Genomic DNA, 21,546 nt, shown 5'->3' on the forward strand with positions numbered 1-21,546 from the left:
TCATGTAAAATTTTAAATTAGAGGCAAGATTTAAAAAGATGACTTTCATGCCTAGTGCTACCATTTTGGATTCTTCACCGTGATTCCTGTAATTCCCTCTGACAATCCCTTATCCTCTCATGAGCATCAGTAATGGTATGTAACATTCGTACAGGAAGAGAGAGATCGAACTCCCAATTCAGACGGTCACACGGTCACATGGTCACTCACCCGAGCAGAAGGGGTTGGTGGGGTCGAAGTTGATAGCAAACTCATGTGACACCTGTAGGGGCAAGCGGGTGGAAGAGTGAGACACCAGAGCATGTTTCCATGGTGACGAGCATGATAATGTGAGGGGGAGATTATTAACACGTCATGACTCTTACACTCTCCCAATGTCATTGTGTCACGCCTGTTTCTACCATCCTCTGCTTGCCTGGCTTGAACTACCACCACAGGTACATCATGCTTTTTACAGGTTCAGCTATGCATACATGCATGCGTGTATCAGACATACGTGTTTTCAGAAGGGCCAGTTACCTCCAACCACTGCATGCTGCCTCACATCCCCTCCTCTCTCCTGTCTGTGCCCTTCTTTCCATCTCTCTCTACAGCACAGTGCCATAGCAACCCGTGTATAACCATGAATCGGTTGCATAATTATGAGATTATGTGTATATTGTGCTGGAGGATGGGGGGGGGGCAGTGTCCAATCAGCCTCAACCCTCATGTGCCTTCCTTTGCTTCATTATGACATCCAATCATCTTCGAGGAGCCTGTGTCACATGATCCCCAAGGCATCCACACTCGAACGCAACTTATGGACAATGAGTGACACTCTACCCCATTGCCAACATGTAAATGTTATGGGATTCATTTAGCAGGAGAGCCAGACATCTAATTAGGTGAATTAGTCACATATCAACATACGCTTCACCTTGCCTCATTACGTTTTAACTCCTTCGACACTCAGCCGCCCAACTTGCCGAGTACAATTGCTGCACGAGCAGGTGGCTTGTGAATTTTTCATATATTGTGGAGAAAATAAGCCGAAGGGTACCTTCCAGTCAGGGGGAAGCTTAGCTCCGAAACCCAGAGCGGGGAACATCTTATCCCTGAAGATCGAAAGCAAGAGGAAAGAGAGAGAGAGAGCATGCATCGTTAAGGGCCAAAATTTATAAAGGGGGAGCAAATTTATTATTGTCCAATGATATGCCTTGAATTGGTGAGTGACAGGAGGAGGGGGAACTCTAGGGGCCAATCAGATTTCAGCAGGGGCCAGTGCCCCAATGAGTCTGATCTTCAGGAAAAAGGGAGATTTAGCCTGAAATGACATTATGTGCCTTTCTGGTGTCAGAACATAGGCGTGTTTGTGTTTGCGCACCAGGCCGGACTCACGGACTACATGCTTCTCTGCGTGTGCGTCCGCCGGACACTCACGTGTCATAATCCTGGATGATCTGGCCCACAGCCCAGATGGCCGACAGGTACTCGTTGCTGCCCATCGGGTTGATGTAGTGCAGGGAGATGGGCTCGCAGGGGTTCCCGTTGGAGGCCGTGAAGTCGATGCCCACCTGAATGGTGAGAGGCCGAGGTTCACGGGGAAAAAGGCAACACGTGCGAATGTGTCCACTAGTCGTCCGTACAGAGACATGCACACTCGCCACAGGAAGTGAAATACAAACATCCACACGGATACAGAGACCACAGACATCTGTGTACAACAACAACACACACACACACACACACACACGCACTAACCAGGCAGTCCAGAATAAACATTCAGATTGTGTTTTTGTTTTTTTTTATATCAAACATGCAGAAAATGTCAAACGAAAATACACATGCTCACAGACTTGGACACAATCACACCAAGGTGGGTGTAGCTGCAAAGGCTGGGATTATTAATAAAGACACCATATCACAGTTTTTTTATCATCATCATATGCGTGTGTCTTCTTGGATTTCCTGCTTTGCCCGTGGATCGAGCTTTTATGCTAATTTAGGTTCTTTTCTGAGCATTTGATTCTCACCCTTTCATACAGCTGGATATTCTGCTGCAATCATTTAGGTAAATTGCCACCTCAAGGGTATAATGGTGGGGGGGGGGGGTGCTGACCATATAAAGAGGGAGCTTCACAGAGCGGAACATGTGCAATGTGCTCGAAAGTTCTCAAAAGTTGACATCACAGCCTCAAATTCATTCCATTCTACATATTTCAATAGCCAGAGAGCAAGAGCACTAAGGAGGCAAAGGACGTTTTAGCAGTGAAATGTTTTGCTTGCTTCTTTCCCCACAGACGTCCTACGTGGGTTAATGCATCTCCCATCCTGCTGGTCAGTGGGTTAGTTCAGGCTCACCTGATTATTGGATTTGTGTCTGTCTATCACTCGCTCTCCAGATATCCTCCCACATGCCTGTGTTAAGTGTCTACATATCCCCTCACACAGACTCATTAGGTCATGCGTCCATATGCAGCCCCCCTATCATCCGGCATGCGTCCTCAGATCATCATGCGCTGGCTCGCCTTCCTCATGTCCTCCTCATGTAATTTCTCGCGCACAGCGCCTGATGTTATTTTTTTTCTTGTGTGTACTCGCCCCCCCGCCCCCCCCAATCCTCGGATGTACGGACCCGCTTCTGCACAGGTCACGGTTACTATGGCAACACAACATTCCCTCTCTCCCCACATCTTTCTGACAATCACGTAAGAATGAAATGTCAGAGTTAAATATAGAACCTGTTCATATTGCAGACAGGAATAAAAAAAAAAAACCCTTTGTCAAAAGAGATGATGTATGTAATGCTAACAGCAGCTCTGTAAAGGCTAACAGCAGCTCTGTAAAGGCTAACAGCAGCTCTGTAAAGGCTAACAGCAGCTCTGTAAAGGCTAACAGCAGCTCTGTAAAGGCTAACAGCAGCTCTGTAAAGGCTAACGACAGCTCCGTAAATGAAAACAACAGCTTTTACGGGAAGCTCACAGTCTTGGTTTTACAAGCTACTCAGGGGTGGGGTAGGGCAGGGCATAGCCACCTGATGCGCTGAAATACACTCCCCCGACCCCCCCCCCCCCCCAAGCACTCCTGTCATGAACCAGGCCAGCTATTGGGTCTGGGAGGCTCTCGGCACTGGGAGGGTTTGCGAAAGGCGTGTGGGATCGGAAGCAGTACGAGGCTGGTGTTATATTACACGCTATTTTTAGTTTCTAGGTTCTTAGCTGACACTTTCATCCCAAAAAAATGTACAGCTGGATATAAGATTATCAGACCTGTTTGGGCTCAGGATCTCGTCCAAGAGCATTACAGCAAAAGCACTTCTGAGACTTGAACCAGAACCCTCAGGTCACAACTCCAGGATGCGAATCATTACCTACTGGCTCAGTGACATCATCAGTGGAGTGTGATGGAGTCACAGGGGAGTGGGGGGGGGGGTGTATGAAATGAGTGAAAAGCACAACCCCAATACTCACAGTGAACATGAGCTGGCATCCTCCCAGGATGTAGTCCAAGAAAGAGTAATCTCTCGCAATCTGAAGAAAACACCTTACATTTTACTCTCCGGTACATTTAATAGACATTGTTAGTTTGTTACATGCCACCCCATCTCACGCTACGCATCCTCATCAAACCCACCTATACTCTGTCTCGCTGACTGGTAAGAAACACAACAAATCACACCGTGATTTGATGTGATTCATTACAACACGTCGTACATCCATGGCTAACCAAAAAACACAATCTAATTAGGTGAGCCTGTGATCATCCACGAAGGATTGAAAACCCAGGGCGCAGTCGATCGTTGCACAAACACAGCTGAGGTACAAAGGCCCAAGGTGCGGGTGACCGTAGAAAACCACACGACTTCTAAATGTTCATAATCAATTTTCGAGAGTATTTATGAGCCAGAACATTGTGATGTCAACGTTGACCTGAGTACATCGATCCATTAAATTAGTTACACATTAATCATCAGTAGCTACATATTAATGAAAGTGCAGCACTTTTGAATGTATGCATGGCAGAACTGACTTGCTCTTAATGAACAGACAGGTCATGCTGCCTTAAGGGAGGTACTCAGCGCTCACTGTGCACGACTTCAGAATGATGATCCCAGAATTTTTGTAAGACTTCTTCTTCTTCTGTTTCTTCGGATTTATGCATTCAAACTCTACCTGCAATGACATCATCATCATCAATATTATGTTGCTGAACAAATGTGACTTAACTCTTAAAAACCAATGCAGTAATTCACCAGTTTTAGTTATATAAATGCATGGGTGTAACGGGTTTAAACCAACAACCATCAGGCGACAAATTCAGTTCCTATTATGCTACAAGTACATATACCCTGTGTGTAATAGCTGTGTGTGTTCAATCTGCCTAGATTGGCTCAACAGCGAAGCGTCACAGCTCCACTACCGTTACTCTCTAAGACGAATGCATTCAGACATGAAGTAAGAGGAGCACTGATTCATTGGAATGTTACATAATGTTTGTCGCCTTTGTCTTTAAAGCAGCTAAATTCAACTGGAGCAACAAACTGGCACCACTGGAAAATACAGTATTTTAGCATTTGTAACTCGACACGAAGATGACAGGTCTGAGCAGATGGCAAACCGTCCCCCACGTTGTAGTTTCATGCAGCTGGAAGAGCCACCAGTGGGAGGCATTCCTGTGTGCTGTCAATCACTGCTGGCTTTCAGCCAATGGGAACAAATAATGAGATCAACAGAAAGTGGCCTCGTCCAATCAGTGACTAGCAGCATGTCACTCTCCCACCCACTGGTCTTGAAGCCTCATTTCTCCAGTGATTAGCTCTGTGCCAAGCTTTCAACGAATTCTCACTGAAAGTCTGTCTTATAAGTCTCAATTAAACAGAGAGGTCTTCAAAGAAAAGAGCTGCTAATACAGGCATTATAATACACTACAATTACGGAAATGTTAAAGTAATCCACTGGTCCTTTGAGCACCAACTCTAATGTCTCCATCCATCCATCCATTTTCCAAACCGCTTATCCTACTGGGTCGCGGGGGATCTGGAGCCTATCCTGGAAGCAATGGGCACGAGGCAGGGAACAACCCAGGATGGGGGGCCAGCCCATCACAGGGCACACTCACACACCATTCACTCACACAAGCACACCTACGGACAATTTAGCAACTCCAATTAGCCTCAGCATGTTTTTGGACTGTGGGGGGAAACCGGAGTACCCGGAGGAAACCCCACGACGACATGGGGAGAACATGCAAACTCCGCACACATGTGACCCAGGCGGAGACTCGAACCCGGGTCCCAGAGGTGTGAGGCGCCAGTGCTAACCACTGCACCACCATGCCACCCCTCTAATGTCTCATTTGCTTTAAGTGTCCTGTCAGAAGTGGGATTTGGATCCCACCGCCAGGGGAGATGTCCTGACTACAGAGAGCACTGACATAGGAAGCACATGCTGTTTATATCTGGGAGATGCTACTAAAGTCCATACATGCATCTACATACCCTGGCTGAGGAAAGAAATAATGGTATTAGCAGAAAAGTTATTCTGACTTGAAGGTGGCGGCATTGTGCTTAGCTCAGCTTTTAGGGCTTTGGTGAACAGTGCTGCCGTCAAGGGCCATTAGTCTTGATGAACATGTGAATCCAGCAGAAAATCGGCCCATTCTGCTCCAGCTCGGGGGCCCTGTGCTCTCGCTGCCGCCGTCGCCTTCTTTATTCTCTGCGGGGCAGAATGCTTAGGCACCGGCCGATAAAAACCCATTTCCCCCGCAGTCAGGAACGACGCGTTTTTCAAACACACGCTACTAAACTAATACCCCAGGACACACCTTCCCAGCAATATGTTCTTGTGAGCAAAGACTCCTAGCCCTAAAGAGCCCTAAAACCCCACAGCAATTCTTAAACAACAGGATGGAGACACAGTAACTACCCCACAAAATTGTCCAACAATATACAAACCGGGGCTCAAGTCTGATGAAAAGTTTGGAGTGAGATTAGGGTCGTGTGTCTCACGGCCAGCGCGTGACACTTCAGGGCCCTGGCTACTGCAATCCTCGGATCTCGCTCTGCCGCTTCCACCCTGTCTGTACTCCGTATATCGTATGCACGCATGCATGCGATAATGTGCTTGCAGCGGGATCACATGTAACAAATGCTAGTTTCTGATTGGCTGGTAGGTGGCTAGTAACTCTGCCCAACTCAACTGAGACGGCTATGAGCTTGGCGGAAAACTCCACTCCGTATTCCAGCGCCTTGTCCATTAATCCCACATAACGGGACACGTCGGTGAGCGCTACCGCTCAGGGTGAGAAGCACAAGGTGTCGCGTGTGAGCGTGTGAACTGCTTCAAATGCTCGTGTCTCACGGTCAATGCGTGAGACTTGAGAGCCCCACATACTTTAGTATATTATCATATGATAAACTCTGAAAAACCATATCATTATACCCAGGTAATTAACTACAAATTTGCGACTGAATGGTGTGCATATATATTGCAGCATTTTCAATGGCCATTCTATTAGGGATACACCTGCTCATTAATGCAAACAGCTTGCTCATGAAGACAGAGAATCACGTGACTGCATTTGAATACATACGGCATGCAGACAGGGGCAAGAGATCCAATTAGTGTTTGAGTAAGCATCAGAATGGCTAAGTGATTTTAAACGTGGTATAATTGTTGGTGCCAGACGTGGATTCTGCAGCTCAGAAACAGTCACCCTCCTGGGATTTCAGAGAAGGGTGAAATAAACAAAAAATAAATAAACTTACTGTCGGTGGCAGTTCTGTAGCTGAAAACACCTCGCTAATGAGAGCAGTCAGAGGAGGATGGCCAGACTCGTTAAAGCTAACAGGAAGGACACTGGTGCAAAAATAACAGCTCAGAACAACAAAAAGCATCACTGAACATGCAACTCTGCACACAAAAAGGGATCATACATGGTACTATGTAGGGGCACCTAATAAAGTGGCCATTGAGCGCCAGTATATACCCCACCCAAAAATGTCCCTTCCTACCTCTTGTGAATTCTGGGCTTCGCTCATTTTACTGACAGTGGTGTAAAATTCTCCAATAAAGTCGTGTCCTCCGTCATTATCGTAGTCAAAGCACACGACCTGCAAGAGGAGGAGGAGTTCGAGCCGGAATGTGTGAGGGAAAGAGAGAGAGAGACTGGATTTCATCAGGTCAAAAAAAATTCTAAATCTTTCCAACAGCTAAACATTAGCAGAACAGTCATCTCGAGAGAAGGAGGAAGACAAGCCTGCACGTTAAAAAGTCCCAGGGCTCCTCTGTTCTCAGTACGCTGATTAAATATTAAGCCAACATTTTATCAATTTATTCCCACATTATGATCTTATTTCTTTACGCCAATTTTATTCGTATTTTTTTTGCATTTTCAGAACCTTCTTCGGCTTTATTGTGTAAACTCCCCAGGAGGTGAAAATCACAAAAACAGCATGCGATTACATTCCCACAGTGCAGCAGGAGAACCCAGGCTTAGGCCTGAACCTCACAATCTTCTGTGAGTTAGACAAAGGACCCCTGTGTTCTACGGCGTAACCACCTAACTCTGGAAGGTTACGATAGAGAATCCCCTTAAGTTTAAAATTGCGGAAACTTCACACTCGATTACGCCACGAAGTGCGGCTTTAGAGTCCGTGCAATTTCTCCCTCCCAGGTTTCAGAACCCACCCGTGTCCCACAACCACACCTACCTTGATGCTCCTATCTACATCCCCATTGCAGAGCGAGATAAGGGGCATTGTGAAGGACTTCCAGACTGGATCCAAAGTGTTTTTGATTACCTGAAACCGGAAGGAGCACAGAGGTAAACAAAACAGGGAACACTGTCTTAGTGCAAGAGTGGAAACTGCACTAAACAGGTGCTTCGAGCATAAATTTCCTGGGTTCGAGGTTTATGTCATTCTCTTCCCTCTTTGTATGTGACCACAGTGCTCATTGTTTTTCGCGTTTTAGGGAAAACTCCCAAGAGAATCCCATTACACTGCCCAGATATCTCGCTATATCGTACAGCATGGCGCCCAGGTGCCCAGCACAGAACCAAAGATGATACGCCAACCACAAATGAGAGAAACAGGTAGGCTCTGCTCCCATAAGGGTAATGCATAACAATGTGTTAACCACATGCATGACATGAATAAATCACAGGCCCTTCTGTCTGAGTCTCTTTGCCTTATTCTGACGCGGAGAAAACGGGGCCATTTAATGACTGCAGCCGCGGCTGAAACGCCAGCCATGACCGCGAGAACGTGCTTATAGAACAGCTAGCGTGACAGAAGTACTCGTATTCAGGGCAGATGCGGCTAGTGCCTGTGGAGGGACCTGGTTCAGAAAACCCAGAACAATCCATGTGAAAAAATGTGAAAATTGTAGAAAGGAACCTGAAAATTTTAAATGCTATGGAGTAGGAAATGGGTTAGTGGATGGATGGATGGACAGACTGATAGATCTGTTTCACAGACCAACCTCCTGGACCCTCTCAGTTTTAGAGCCGTCTTTATCCTGATACATCCTGATACATCTTCCTACAGTCTTCGACACTATAAACTACTAAATACTCCCAGCTACCATGACACTTGGCCTGACAGGGACTGCTCTGAACCATTTACACTCTTGCCTGTCAGGACAATCATCCCAAGAGCTTTGGAGTCCACGTCATATGAGGTAATACTGGATGTCCCTCAAGGTGCAATCCTTGGTCACCTCTTGTTCTCTCTCTACAGCACCTCTCTATGGCTGATTTCTCCTACCACTACCTTGCTATGTGACACCCAACTTCCCTCCCGACAACAACACGATCTTTGTATGCCTTGAGGACGTTGCAGCCTGGAAGAGAGATCATCACCCCCAGCTTGATCACGTGTTTCATACTAGCCCTACAATCCAGCATGACATTATTGTGCACAGAACCATCCCAAAACACAAACAAACCAAGTGACTGCTTAAGGCCCCAGCAAAATCTGGGGAAAATGGGACAATCGATCTCCTCCCCAGCTCAGCAAATTTGATCGTCAGCAACCCACCCCCCAGTACATTTAATCTGCCCCTGGCAATCGGTTGCAATTGAAATTTTGTTGAGGGCCCCCAAGACGGTTGGGTCAGCACTGGCCATACAGATTGGATAATTGACGTTGTCTCCATCTACGTCTGCCAGGAAGTTAGGGATAATGATGGACAACCAGCTCTTCTTTGCTGACCACATAACAGCAGTCTCCCAGTATTGCAGAATCACCCTGTATAACATCTTTGTACATGCAGCATATCTTCTAGTCCACACACCTGTTTTCTCATCACTATAATATTGCAGCTCTTTGTGGCAGCACATCTGGTATTCAATCGGCCTAAACATTCTCACGTCACACCCTTGCTTGTCTCTCTTCACTTGCTCCCAATAGGCGCTCACACCAAGTGCCAATCCTTGGAACTAGCTTTCAGATCCCTTAATGGATGGCCACTCAACTCCATAAAAATGTTCCTCAAGACCCATCTTACCTACGACGCTCTTCGTTCAGCAAACCAAACACTGCTTCTCTGCCACCGTGTGAGAAGTCAAAATCCACATTTCTCTCACGCGCGGTTCCCCCGATGGTGCAATGAGCTTCCAAACCACATTTAATCATCATATTCTCTTTCAACCTTCAAGAAATGCTTAATGGCTCATCTGATCCCAGAGCATCTCTACTAGCCTTTAGCTCTCTATGTTCCCTTGCTGTTCTCTCATATATCCTGAATGTCCTTGGTGCAGCAATTTGTCTGTTGAATGAATAGTCCTAGGTTCTTGTTTATGTCTGAAATGCATTGTGTGGCTCTTGCTCAAACCCGACTTATAGCTATTATTGGGCATTCAGGAAGCTCAGCCTAACTACACTTATGCCTTCCTGACTCCTTGACGGTCGTATATTTGTAATGTGCTGTTTGCCTCACTTGTACGTTGCTTTGGACAGAAGTATCTGCTAAATAAATGTAAATGTGAATTAATATGCAAAACTATATTAACATGTAAATATATGTGGGGTGTTTTAACTGAAAATATGGGCTGACGATTAATTGCTATAATCAGATAAATTAACATTTAAAACTAAATTTAACACGATTTCCTACGGCTAAGTTCGCAACACATCTGTTACTGTTCAGAAATGGAAAAAAAAACACGTTAATGACATGAATGTGATTACACAAGTGTGGTCTGGTGCCACGAACTCAAACAAATGTGTGAATTCTGGCCCCAGCTCAGTGCATTTTATTTCCACATCTAAGGAGGTGCCCAGTGAGCATGTGCAAAGGGAACGCACGTCTGTGTGGTGGGTGTCCCGGCTGTGCTGTAACCAAAATGTGCCGGTAACAGGCCTCAGTTCGTCACTGCTCGCATTCCATAAGCGGCGATTTAAATACCACGGGTTGTTAATGAAAATTATTCAAATTCATTTACACCATCAAAGTTGTTTTAAGGTCGACATTAGCCATCTTTAAACACTGCCAAGAACCATCGAAAGAAGTGGTTTAATGGCTTAGAGCCGATGAAACTTTCCTTTATATGACTGACAGAGTCTGGCAACCCCGTACTTGATTAGCACTTGAAATATGGGCGATGAGGCTAACTGACGCAGCCATGGCGGTCGATACGAGGCCATTTAATACTGTGCTGCCTCGCCACCCACCTCTGTCCGGTGCACCATCATCCACTTGCCGTCCTCCCCCTGCTTGTGGAACTCTAAATAAGGATCCGATTTACCAAAGAAATCCTGAAGGAGTCAGAAATATATAAGAACTCAACAGTTGTCATGTTATATAAACTTAACACAATTCACTTTCACCCTTGCAGATACTCTCCTCTTTCCTAGATGCCTTTTATGAAACATGCAACGCAATAAAGCTGGAATTAAGAAAGCAGTATCTATTTTGACTCTTTCCTTTAAGAGAAAAGCCTCTCACCTTCTTGTCCAGTTTCCTCCCACAAAAACTCAGTGTAATTATCCTGTTGTCTGACAACTCCTGAGCTGTTATCTGTGCAGCGGACAGAAATAGACCCTTCAGACCAAAAGCATGGTCCTGATTCAAGAATTTTGTGTACTGAAAATTATTTGAATCATCCTGTTAAAAACAACATGCAATTCGTACTTTCTTATTGTTTTAATTGCCAGTTACATCCCCATTTTCAGTTCAAGACCAATCGGGAATATACACAGGGGTGGGGCACTGGTCCCACCTGAAAACTAGCTGCCCCCCAGAGTGGCCCCTCCCCATATCATTGGCCAATGATAAGACTGGCCCCCTTTGTATGAATAATGGCCCCTCTTCTGCCCCCTCCTGAAACAAAAATCCTAGAATCACCCCTGTGATTGGTTAAGGGTCTGTACTGAATTGAACACTGCGGCCTACTTTCAGTCATTAGCATGGGAGATCCACACAATCCTACTGCCTTCCCCCAACCTTAATCCAGCCTCTTTTAACACTGCAAATCAGCTGACTCTATGTACAAGGGCTGAGTGCTGATTGGAGCAGTAATATGACGGACATCTTTCAGATCCAGTAACTCAGGGCCACCAGACAGGCTATTCACTCCCTCCGTGTGACAAAGGATTCATTTCCTCCACCCGTGGGAGCTCCTACGCATAGAAGGTAAATGACACGTTTGAGGAGCAACTTGGGCTTCGGAATTCTAAGCCACTCCAAGCCCCTTAATCTTTGGAAATACATGCAAATAAGAAACCTGTTGCTATACACATTGATTCCTGCTCCAAGCTGTAACAGGGGTTATCAGAGAGGAGCCGTCAGTGGTTTTGTTTGTTAGCGTGCATCCACTCACCGTGATGGTTCCTTTACCTGCCGGCTTCCCATTGGCCAGAATAAGCGGCCGCTGAAGCTTCTTGCCGGAAACAATCTGGTGGGACGTTCGAGGACAGGTGAGAAGAAAGGGGAACGTGGACAGACAGAGACGACCAGAAAATGTGGCAGTAAGCCGGAGCCTACCATCCCAAGCGTGCAGGTGAACTCCCCAAGGAAGTCGTGTTCGTACAGCTGGCTGCTGCACTTGTCCTCGTCAAACAGGGCGAACTTGAGCTTCTGGACCTCCTCGAAGTGATAGTCCACCTGGAACTTCTCCCCGAAGACGGGGTTCAGGTTGTTCACGGCCGTCTCCGTCCGGCCCGTCTGCACAGAGACACGCACGGCACATGCGATCACTTTCAGGATGGCAAGGGTTAAGCAATCCATCCATCCATACATCCATCCATCCATCCATCTTCCAAACACTGATTATGTCATGGTGAGCCTGGAGACAAGGACAAGACGGCAGCTCACTGTAGGTTTGGGGAAGACACACGCACACACATGCACACGCACACATGCACACACGCACACATGCACGCACGCAGACACACACACACACGCACGCACACACACGCAAGCTGAAGTACTTGAGTGTCAGGGTTGCCAACTCCCACACATCTGGAGTGACACTCACGCTTTCAGACTCGCGCTCAAGCAAGAAATCGTACAGCAAATCTACAATATATCATTCCATTATAAGCCTCAAATTGCCTACATCAAAAGCTTTGGGCCAGTTTGCAAGCCCTATGCACTGTTTACAAGGCAATGGAACTCGTCCATACATGTAAATGCGGGTGCAGACTCATCTCACACTGACCACCTGACCAAAGTCGCCAATCCTGAAGTGTGGCAGCTAATATGGCAACTTTAAGGGGCCACCAGGGCACCAGAGGAAATGGCAGGTGGGGTCAGGATCTGTCTGTGTGTGATGTGGTGTTCAGCCTCGGTTCCTGTGTGCCTATAGCTGAACTACCTTCACACTGCACTCAAACTGTCATAGCTGACGTCTCAATACCAGGCAGCCCCTGCTCTCCGCGAACAGGATGTCACACTGGGCGTTACAGTACAAACCCCGCCGGATGAGCTCTCGTTATAAATATAAATATATATATAATCTCATACAGCAAACTGGTGGTTTGTCTAACCTAGATAAACCAAACCATCACTGCGACCCTATCTTCCATTGGAGGGTATGCCTTAGCCCTGCTCTACATGACATATATGAAACAGAAGAGGTTTGACTATTTGAACCTTATGTTCCGGGAGGGGTTAGCCCTCCTCCCCTCACTGCAGTGCATTTCCAGCAATAACAAGCGCAAACCTTCGTTTTATATGCAAAGAGCTCGGATTGGGGGGGGGGGGGGGGAGGGGGTTGGCATCTTATCGTGTTATAAAAAAAATATGGACTGTTAAACTACCCTGATGGTATAATCAGTGCAACACGTTTTTAAGAAAATGTTCGGATGTGAAGTATGCAATGCATGTAACGTACCCCAGTGCTCTGCGCACATCATGGGTGATACCCCCCCCCCCGCTATCATTACCTTTTTGAATGGGTTTAATTTGAACTCGACACACACCTTCAGCAAATGCGCTCACACACGCGCACGAACACGCAGCGGAAACACAGACGCGGATTTAAAAATACGGTGCTAGCGAGCCGGACGGCGTGAGTCAGCCTCGCGGCTCTGGGGCTGGACGGAGAGTCTTCTGAGTCATGGCACAGACGGCACGCAGGGCTCAGCCACTGACTCGCTGTACGCCACGGGGCATGTGCTGCCTGGTTCAGGCCCTTTTTCCCCCTCTCTTTAAATGACTGTCATTCACATTCAATTGTCTCTTTATTACGTTTCCAAATGCACCAGCCGTTTGCAGCAGGCAGCGGCGGATTCCAAACCGCACGGTTATTCTACAGACATGAGCCATGGTGCTCGTCTCGGATCATAAACTCCACATTACAAATGACCTTTGTATTTCAAACCTGTCTTTATCATACAAAGACATACTCATAAGATAAGAGCATATCTATATATATATATATATATATATATATATATATACACAAAACTCTTTATAATTATATACATTGCAAAGAAAATCATTTCTACATGACAACCTCCTGCCACTTAGATAACGTTATCTTGATGACATCGCGACATTAAGAGCTTTACTGAATGTTTCTTCCCTTCAAATCATTTCCTTAATCTATATCTGCCCCAGACATAGAGATCTTCATTGATATAAAGCCATCTAGTGATGCTAATGCGTTCACCCTAACCCTCATTCTCATTTCCTTGCATTTAAACGCTCCCCCAACCACTTCCTGTTGCCCCTCCCTACTCTGCCGATACAGACGGCGCTTTTCTGCTTCTTCAAAGGACTCGCTCTCCGCTACAGCCCATGCTAACCGCTCTGTTCCAGCACAAACCACGCTTACACCGTCACCCTGGCAACCATCGCTCCGGCATCGCGGACGCACTGCCAGTGCTGGGTCTCCATTAACTGTGCCCAGCGCGCTCTCTACCCAAAACTAGGTCCGAAACCACAAACACAATCGGCGGAAGACATTTTGCCGCATTTTAAACAAAGGCTTTGTTGGAGGCCAAAGCAAGATGGGATACGAGAAAAGATCAATTTCCCATGGAGATAAAAAAAAAATGTGAAACTGCAATGACAAGTTTCCAGTTCCTATTGCTATGTGCGTTCCGCAGTGAAATTCTTATGCCACAGTTGCAGTGTAGGGAAATGGTGGAGGGGGAACAACAGAACAAACAGCAGTGCAGGAAGAGGCAAGACAGTAAGACACTGCAAGAAGACAATAAATACGCAATAAATAGGTGATGCATCAAGAATGGAGTGTACACGGGGCAGGGGGGGTTCTGCCTCATTTACACGCTTCACTCTGTCTACAGCATCGCAGCCTGCATGAAACCAAATAAAACAGCCAAAGGCCATCTGTGTTTCCGACCTGGATCCCGCATGGACACACTGCACTCTGTTTACTTTTAATTGCAGCCCTCACTGCTGCCTCTCTCCCCAACCCATCAAGTCACTAAATAACCAGTGACCCGCATCTGTCCTCACTGCACTGCTATTAAAATTCCACTTCTGCACTTTATCAGAACTGTACTACCTCTGCGAATATTTGCACATCCTTCTCTGATGCATCACCTACTTATTGCATGTTTATTGTCCCCCTGTTATTATACTGCAGTGTCTTACTGTCTTGTCTCTCACTGCACTGCTGTCTGTCCTGTTGTCCCACCTGCCCTCGTCCTCTACACTGCTATTGTGGCATAAGAATTTCGCTGTGTTTCTAAGAACGCATGAAACGATCAAAACTCGAAACTTGTCATTGCAGTTTCACATTTTTTATTTCCATGAGCAAATGATCATTTCTTGTTCCCCATCTTGCTTTGCATGAGACACACAGACAGGTGAGAGCCAGCTTGGGGGGTCACAGAGCACGGTTAGCAAGTATGCAGCACTGGGGTGGAGTGGGGTGGAGGGTTAAGGGCCCTGTTCAGGGCCTAATAGTGACATCACTCTGCCACCCCCAGAATTCGAAACAATGACCTTTCGATCATAGGCACAGTGGCCCAAACAGCTGAGACACACACCACCCCCCGAATCTGACACTTCGTCTAACCCCAGCTTCCATTTCTCACTCTCATCTTTTCTATAAAAAGAGGTTTTGCAAAAGGGAAGATCCTGAGGAACTCAGATTTAATGATATCATCAAATTACAGGCTATTTAAAAAGATAATGTGCGCAAGGATTCATCGGCAAACAGTCAGTGGACTGTGCTCTTTTCAGCAGACCTGAAAATTCCTTCCCACATATGCAGACAATAAAGTGAACTTCAAAGCTCATTATTCAGACCTCTTTTCCCAGTGGGGGATATTTTTGTATATCGTCTATGGCTCCAATATGACCAACGGGTCCCCTGGCCTTGCATCGTAATGCGAGTAGCTGTCCCATATACATGCGAAAAGGCTCCTCATTGCTCACCACAGCCGCTCACCTCCACCCAGTTGCCGTCCACCTCCAGGAAGAGCACGCAGAAAGGGTCCGACTTGGAAGTGACATCTCGGTCCAGGAGGTTGGCGCCCGAGACGGACAGCTCCACTTTGGTGACGCAGTATGGAGAGCTGACTGTGGACCCCTTCCCAGGCTCGCTGGCCAGTGTGTAAGCCATGTCACCCAGCGGCACCCTCTTTGCACACCCTAGAGCAACAGACAACAAACAAACCTGAGAACATGCTTACGATCTGTGACACTGAGTGCAGCCCACCATCAGCCAGCTCACACAGACCTGCTTGGGGAATTATGCTATGCTAGCCCCCCCCGGGCGGGGGGGCTGGGAAGCCAGTTTTTGGTTCCTCTCCTCCGTTGTCTTCTGGTATTCCATCTTTCTTTCCCTTTTCCCTTTTTGATGAAGTATTGGATTGCCACACACTCTTGTCAAGTGCCTTCGGGTGAATGTGTTATGAAAGGCGCTATATAAAAATAAACCGAATTAAAAACACCTGCGCGGTTAGGCTGCTTTCACCTGGTACGTGTTGAGCGTCGCAAAGAGCTGTGTTAACGCGCCACTCTCTTACATGAGCGGTGTTGCTATGAACCAGGATCTGAGATGCCATCATAAAGTGCTCTCCTCCAGAGACGGTCTTTTTCGGTTGGTTACTTGTGCGTGATAACTACGTTAGGATCAGTAGATATGGTCTCTCACCGACACTAAACAGCGAAGTCAAGATCCTCGTGCTAACCGTCCATTTCAGATGTTGCAGCCTTTTTCAAACCTGCCATCCCTGCCTGATAACTAACACCCGATACCTGATAAGCTGCCTTTTTCCTAGACCGTGATACGATTTTAAAGTTGCGTACACAGATTGGGAAACTGCAGGATTCTAAAATAATACCGTTGGATTTCATGTATATGATCGCTATCATACCGGCTATTTACCAGTTTAAATTTTGCGGTAAGATTTTATGTAGAGTTTCTATTTACTATGTTGTGAAGCACTTCGGTAAACACTTAACATTTTTAAATGCTATTTATAAATAAAGTAAATGACACAAGCTATGAGCTTTCCCTCCATCGTTCCGTCGCTATGCCGTCATGTCGCTTCGGCTCACATCACACGCAGCGCCTTGAAGTGGTCGGGCGGAGGATGGACAGCAGCTGAATCTGCTTGTACTCTGAGCACGGCGTCGAAACGGAGAATCTGAGCGGAGCGCGTCGCTCAAGGTGGCGTGACAGTAATGGGACGCCCAACTTAGCACGCTGCCCATCTGGAAGCCACCTAGACGGCAAGCTGAACGATACAGGGTTTGGATGGATATTCTCCTGCGCTATTCCACTTCTTAAAGACTTGTGTTCGCGGTCACATGCGAGCACTAATGGCCTCCTTCAGATCGGCTGCTCTACACCACGTTCCATGGCTTATAGCTGAAGGGTAAATGTTATTTAGCTATGAACTTCTAACCGAAACCTGGTGTTTCGCTGTTAACTAAAACATTAAAATACCAAGATCTAAAAGAGGAGCAGAGGTCCAAACATCAAATCTCATTGTCCTCCTGCCACTTAGGAAATGAACCCAGTAAAATGTCACCAGCAACAAGAAAAATTCTGAGAACTGCAACGCATCAGGATACAAGGAACAAGGCAAAGCTTCTTGTTGCTAAGCAACGAACAACGGGTCAGTGTTCCTCATTATGTAGGTCCTTTATTGCAGCAGACTCTACCCCCTGACCCGTGTCCTACAACCACACACAGACAGCAATGGCTGAAAGTTAATAGAGTAACAAGCCAGTGCGAAAAATCTGCCTCTTTTTTTTGACAGGAAACAGACCCAGAAGGAACAAAAAGTGGATTGGGCCGATTTTATTTGCACCCTTGGGATATTTTGGGAAGACACGCTGCTCAATAACTTAAAGGAGCATAATGTAAACGTGTGAAAGATGTGCCCAGTGGTGCAGCCCAACACGCAGCAAACACGCTTTACCACCTTAATTATTAATTACAGGCGAGCAGAGGTGCTTGTTTCTTGACCTCGTAGTCGCTGTGTTTCACAGCCACAAGGACCTATTTTCCTTTCTTCTTGGGTACTGAAGGCACGTGTTCTTATCTGGGGGAGAGCAAATGATTAGCTCTGCACTGCACAGCTTTATCACAGCGGGACATATATAGAAAGAGAAAGGCTCCCAGCAGAGTGAAACAGGCATCTACAGCACCGGTGCTAAAATGGGCAGTAACCCACAGAGCAGACTGTGGATGAGGTCTGAACCTCAGACGTCTGAAAGCAGCCCAGTGCTGCCAAATCCGGCATCATCATCTGTGTCGTCATAGCTGGACCGCCACAGGACCCCTGGGCAGCCAGAGTACAGGTCCGGACAGGCGAGATGGCTCCCCCCCCCCATTAGCACAGGCAGGGAGGGGGTGTGAACTTCCCACTCTCGCACTCGCTTCACATGACCGCTGTCGTTCATCACCCCGCCACTGCGGCCATCAGCAGGAGGAGGACAGTCTGTAAAGCTCACTGACCTGCCGTCCTCAGATGCTGAGGAAGCCTTTACGACATCACCCTCACGACAGAGCCGTCTCCCCGGCGACCGGCACGGAACATCTGAATTCATGATACCGAACCGGTGCCCACATCTTTAGCTAAATATATACATTTATGTCAATACAGTTGGAGCAGCAAAGGTTAACTTTGTTCATACACAAACCACCAGTGGTCACAGGAAAACACTTTTTTTAAATTTCACATCTTCAGTTATACTTTCATTTAACCAGAAAGACTCCATTTCCTGAAACATACATCCCCTTCATATTTCATTCATATTCAGCTATACGGTTTTACTTCTGGCTATTAACAAACATAAAAATATACCTTCCTTCCTATCACTTTTTTTTTACACCAAGGCTTAAGTTGCTTGTTATTTTCAGGAACAGGGGAGGTTTTTAGGACATGGTGTACAGCTCCTCTACAAAAACTGTCGCCCCCCCCCCCCAATGCTCCATGTAAAGGTGAAGAAAGCTTACCCCATGTCCGCAGGCAGTGCCTCAGTCCAGCAAACATGAGGGCTATAGGGCTGCTCCCTCGTTCGATTCCACACTTTGGTGCATGGGCGACGTTAGGTCCAATCACTCGGGGTTATATATATATATATATATATATATATATATATGTGTATTTTAAGACGAGCCCCAAGTATTTTAGCTCCAATGTCAGTCTTCCTTCCTTCAAAAAACGTCAGGCACGAGGTAAACTTGACCCTGGTCTTTTCAGTAGCTTGAAACTCCCCTAGATCCAGACTCTCCCGAACTGATATTTATACGTACAACCACTCCCTCTTATCCATAAGTGGCACTTTCTGGGTACACTAATAGGCACGAATGGCAAGATGCGCCTCTGGTCACAGAACCTGACGCGATGGAAACTGTTCGCCAGACGAACACGCCAGTGTGACCCATGAAGAAAAAAAAACCCTGACCCTCGAGTGGAAACTACAGGTCATGAGATACTTTCGGGACGAGTAACCATCACTTACAGTAGCTGGTCTGCCTCATGCCATGTAATTAGCCACACCAGTCTTACCAGGTACATTTAAATGTGATTTGGTGGAGAGAGACCAGCTGGGTTTCACTCAACTGAGGGTTGGCAAAGCAGTGAGAGGCTGCGTGCCACACTGTCCTGGAGCATCTAACTTTAGGAGATCAATTTCGGCCCAGATCTCAAAGAATTTTATTACTGCGTTCGTTTTCAAGTTTGTGTCTCGGAGCAGGTGCTAAATTTATGACTCTTTTCGGCAATGCAAGTTAGAGCAACGTTCTGGAAGCTTCTGTGACTGATCCTCCGGGAGGATTAGACTGCAGCTCATAGGCAGTCTTTAAATACACGCAAAGTGATGATCTCCACTAGGGAACAGGGCTCAAACAAAAAATAATAAGAATACATACCCAGAGGTAAGACGTCGATGACACGTCCTGCATGCATGTCTGAGATGGGGGAGCACGTTCTGAACCACGGAGCTCCATGATCCTGCTATTACGGTCAATGTCTGTGTTTCAACTGACATGAACAGTTAATTGCTAGTCATCACCCCTTGACTGATGCTTGAGGATGACAAAGACCGATGCGGATCTGCATCCTCAAAGCTGTGGTCTACAAATCAGAGCCACAGACTCTTGATTTTAGGTCAGGAAGTGTAGAAATAAAAGGTGTCTGACACACACACACACTCTTCAGGGGGAAAAGCCCTCAGAAGCTTTCGCGTGCCTGGAAAGGTGACGATCCTTCTTTACCCGAATCACACGCACACAAAACAGGCATAAACACGCAGGTATGAACATGCTACGCTTAGCTACCGCTCTGATTCCGGTGTCACAGTAATTAACGATGCCGGCTACAAGCTGCCAAAGCTGAGAAACAGGTGAAGACGATGACAAATAAAATATTTCTGCAACATGATGACACGGTAAATACAAGTTGTTTATTTTGTCAGGTTTGCTAGATAGTTAAGCAAACACACACAGGAGGGAGCAGGGACAGGGCGGTGGGCGGGGGGACCGCAAGCTTGAATACTAAACACTATCACTGTTAATCATTAGCCTGAATCAGCTTATCCTCTCTGGGAAGTCTCACCATCTTGCACTGGTTTTTCTGAAACGTGTTTTCATCTTAAACACCTACAGTTTCAGTCCATGAGCCCTCGACAGTCATGGCATGGCAGTTGGCGCGAGGCAAGAACCAACGAAATATTGCAGCGTGCACACCGAGTCACACCTACGGTCAATTTATGCACTGCAGTTAATTTAAGTTACACGTTTCTGGATAGTGGAAGGTAACCGGAGAATCCGCCGAGAAGCACCGCACACACAAAGTGAAGGTGCAGGCTCCACACACACAAAGTGGCAGTGTGCGGTGACGGCGCTAATCACTGCGACACTGTGCCTCCCTCAATACTACAGGCTTGCACAACTTGCGACGTTCATGTCGACACGGCATTTTACGCGCATCCAGTGGTCACGTGGCAAAGAACGCGATAGTGTGCTGGGTTCCCTTCAACACTTCAAAAGTCGTGCTAAAAATGTTGTCAGTAATAGGAAGCAAGATTTGGAAAGGTTTGCAATTTTAAGGATGGCTCCTCTTCTACCTAGTATATGTAAACTAGATAGATAGAATCAATCAAAAGTTTGATTGGAGCGCAAAAGAGAATTGCATCAACTAATTTGACAGACTTCGTTGGTAGATAAGTTCAGTTTGGCTATAGTCCTATAGTTAATTTTGAATTCATAAATATCAATCTTTAAATTTTTTTATATCGCAATGTGGACTTTTTTCAATATGGTTCGACCCTACTCAAAAACACACAATTACGCTCACCAAAAGTATTGTATGCGGTTATGCAAGATGATGCGGATAAGTGACGGGGAAATAACGTTCGTTTTTAGCAGGAATTATTTTGACAGAGAACGTAAATTAAGCAAAATGATTTAAGTAAAAGTGATGATAAAGACAGGATAGGCTACTCCGAGAGGCTGAATGGCACATACTTATATCTAACCTCGCATTATAGGTGTCTCCGTCGAACATGAACGTCTTCTTTTAAGATCTATTTGAATTCCAGTTGTGCTGTGGTGATATTTAAATGCAGTTTTGCAATACTGACAAACGACTTCATTTTCATTCACTTTTAATGTTAAATGCTTCCA

General features: G+C 46.3%; 1 protein-coding gene across 1 annotated transcript in view; it reads right to left on the reverse strand.

Annotated features, from left to right (window-relative positions):
* LOC125706031 (copine-2-like) overlaps positions 1-21,546 on the reverse strand; it is a 33,859-nt gene that overhangs the window by 9,364 nt on the left and 2,949 nt on the right. The window contains exons 2-13 of the mRNA XM_048972464.1: positions 15,850-16,052; positions 11,967-12,146; positions 11,803-11,877; positions 10,929-11,000; positions 10,655-10,738; positions 7,691-7,780; positions 6,992-7,090; positions 4,065-4,151; positions 3,450-3,509; positions 1,420-1,553; positions 1,040-1,094; positions 211-262 (exon numbers count right to left, since the gene is read on the reverse strand). Coding sequence (XP_048828421.1) covers positions 211-262; positions 1,040-1,094; positions 1,420-1,553; positions 3,450-3,509; positions 4,065-4,151; positions 6,992-7,090; positions 7,691-7,780; positions 10,655-10,738; positions 10,929-11,000; positions 11,803-11,877; positions 11,967-12,146; positions 15,850-16,023 — 1,162 coding nt within the window. The 5' untranslated portion in view covers positions 16,024-16,052. The remainder of the gene's footprint in view (positions 1-210; positions 263-1,039; positions 1,095-1,419; positions 1,554-3,449; positions 3,510-4,064; positions 4,152-6,991; positions 7,091-7,690; positions 7,781-10,654; positions 10,739-10,928; positions 11,001-11,802; positions 11,878-11,966; positions 12,147-15,849; positions 16,053-21,546) is intronic.

Source organism: Brienomyrus brachyistius, chromosome 13, assembly GCF_023856365.1.
Source record: "Brienomyrus brachyistius isolate T26 chromosome 13, BBRACH_0.4, whole genome shotgun sequence".
Classification (NCBI taxonomy): domain Eukaryota; kingdom Metazoa; phylum Chordata; class Actinopteri; order Osteoglossiformes; family Mormyridae; genus Brienomyrus; species Brienomyrus brachyistius.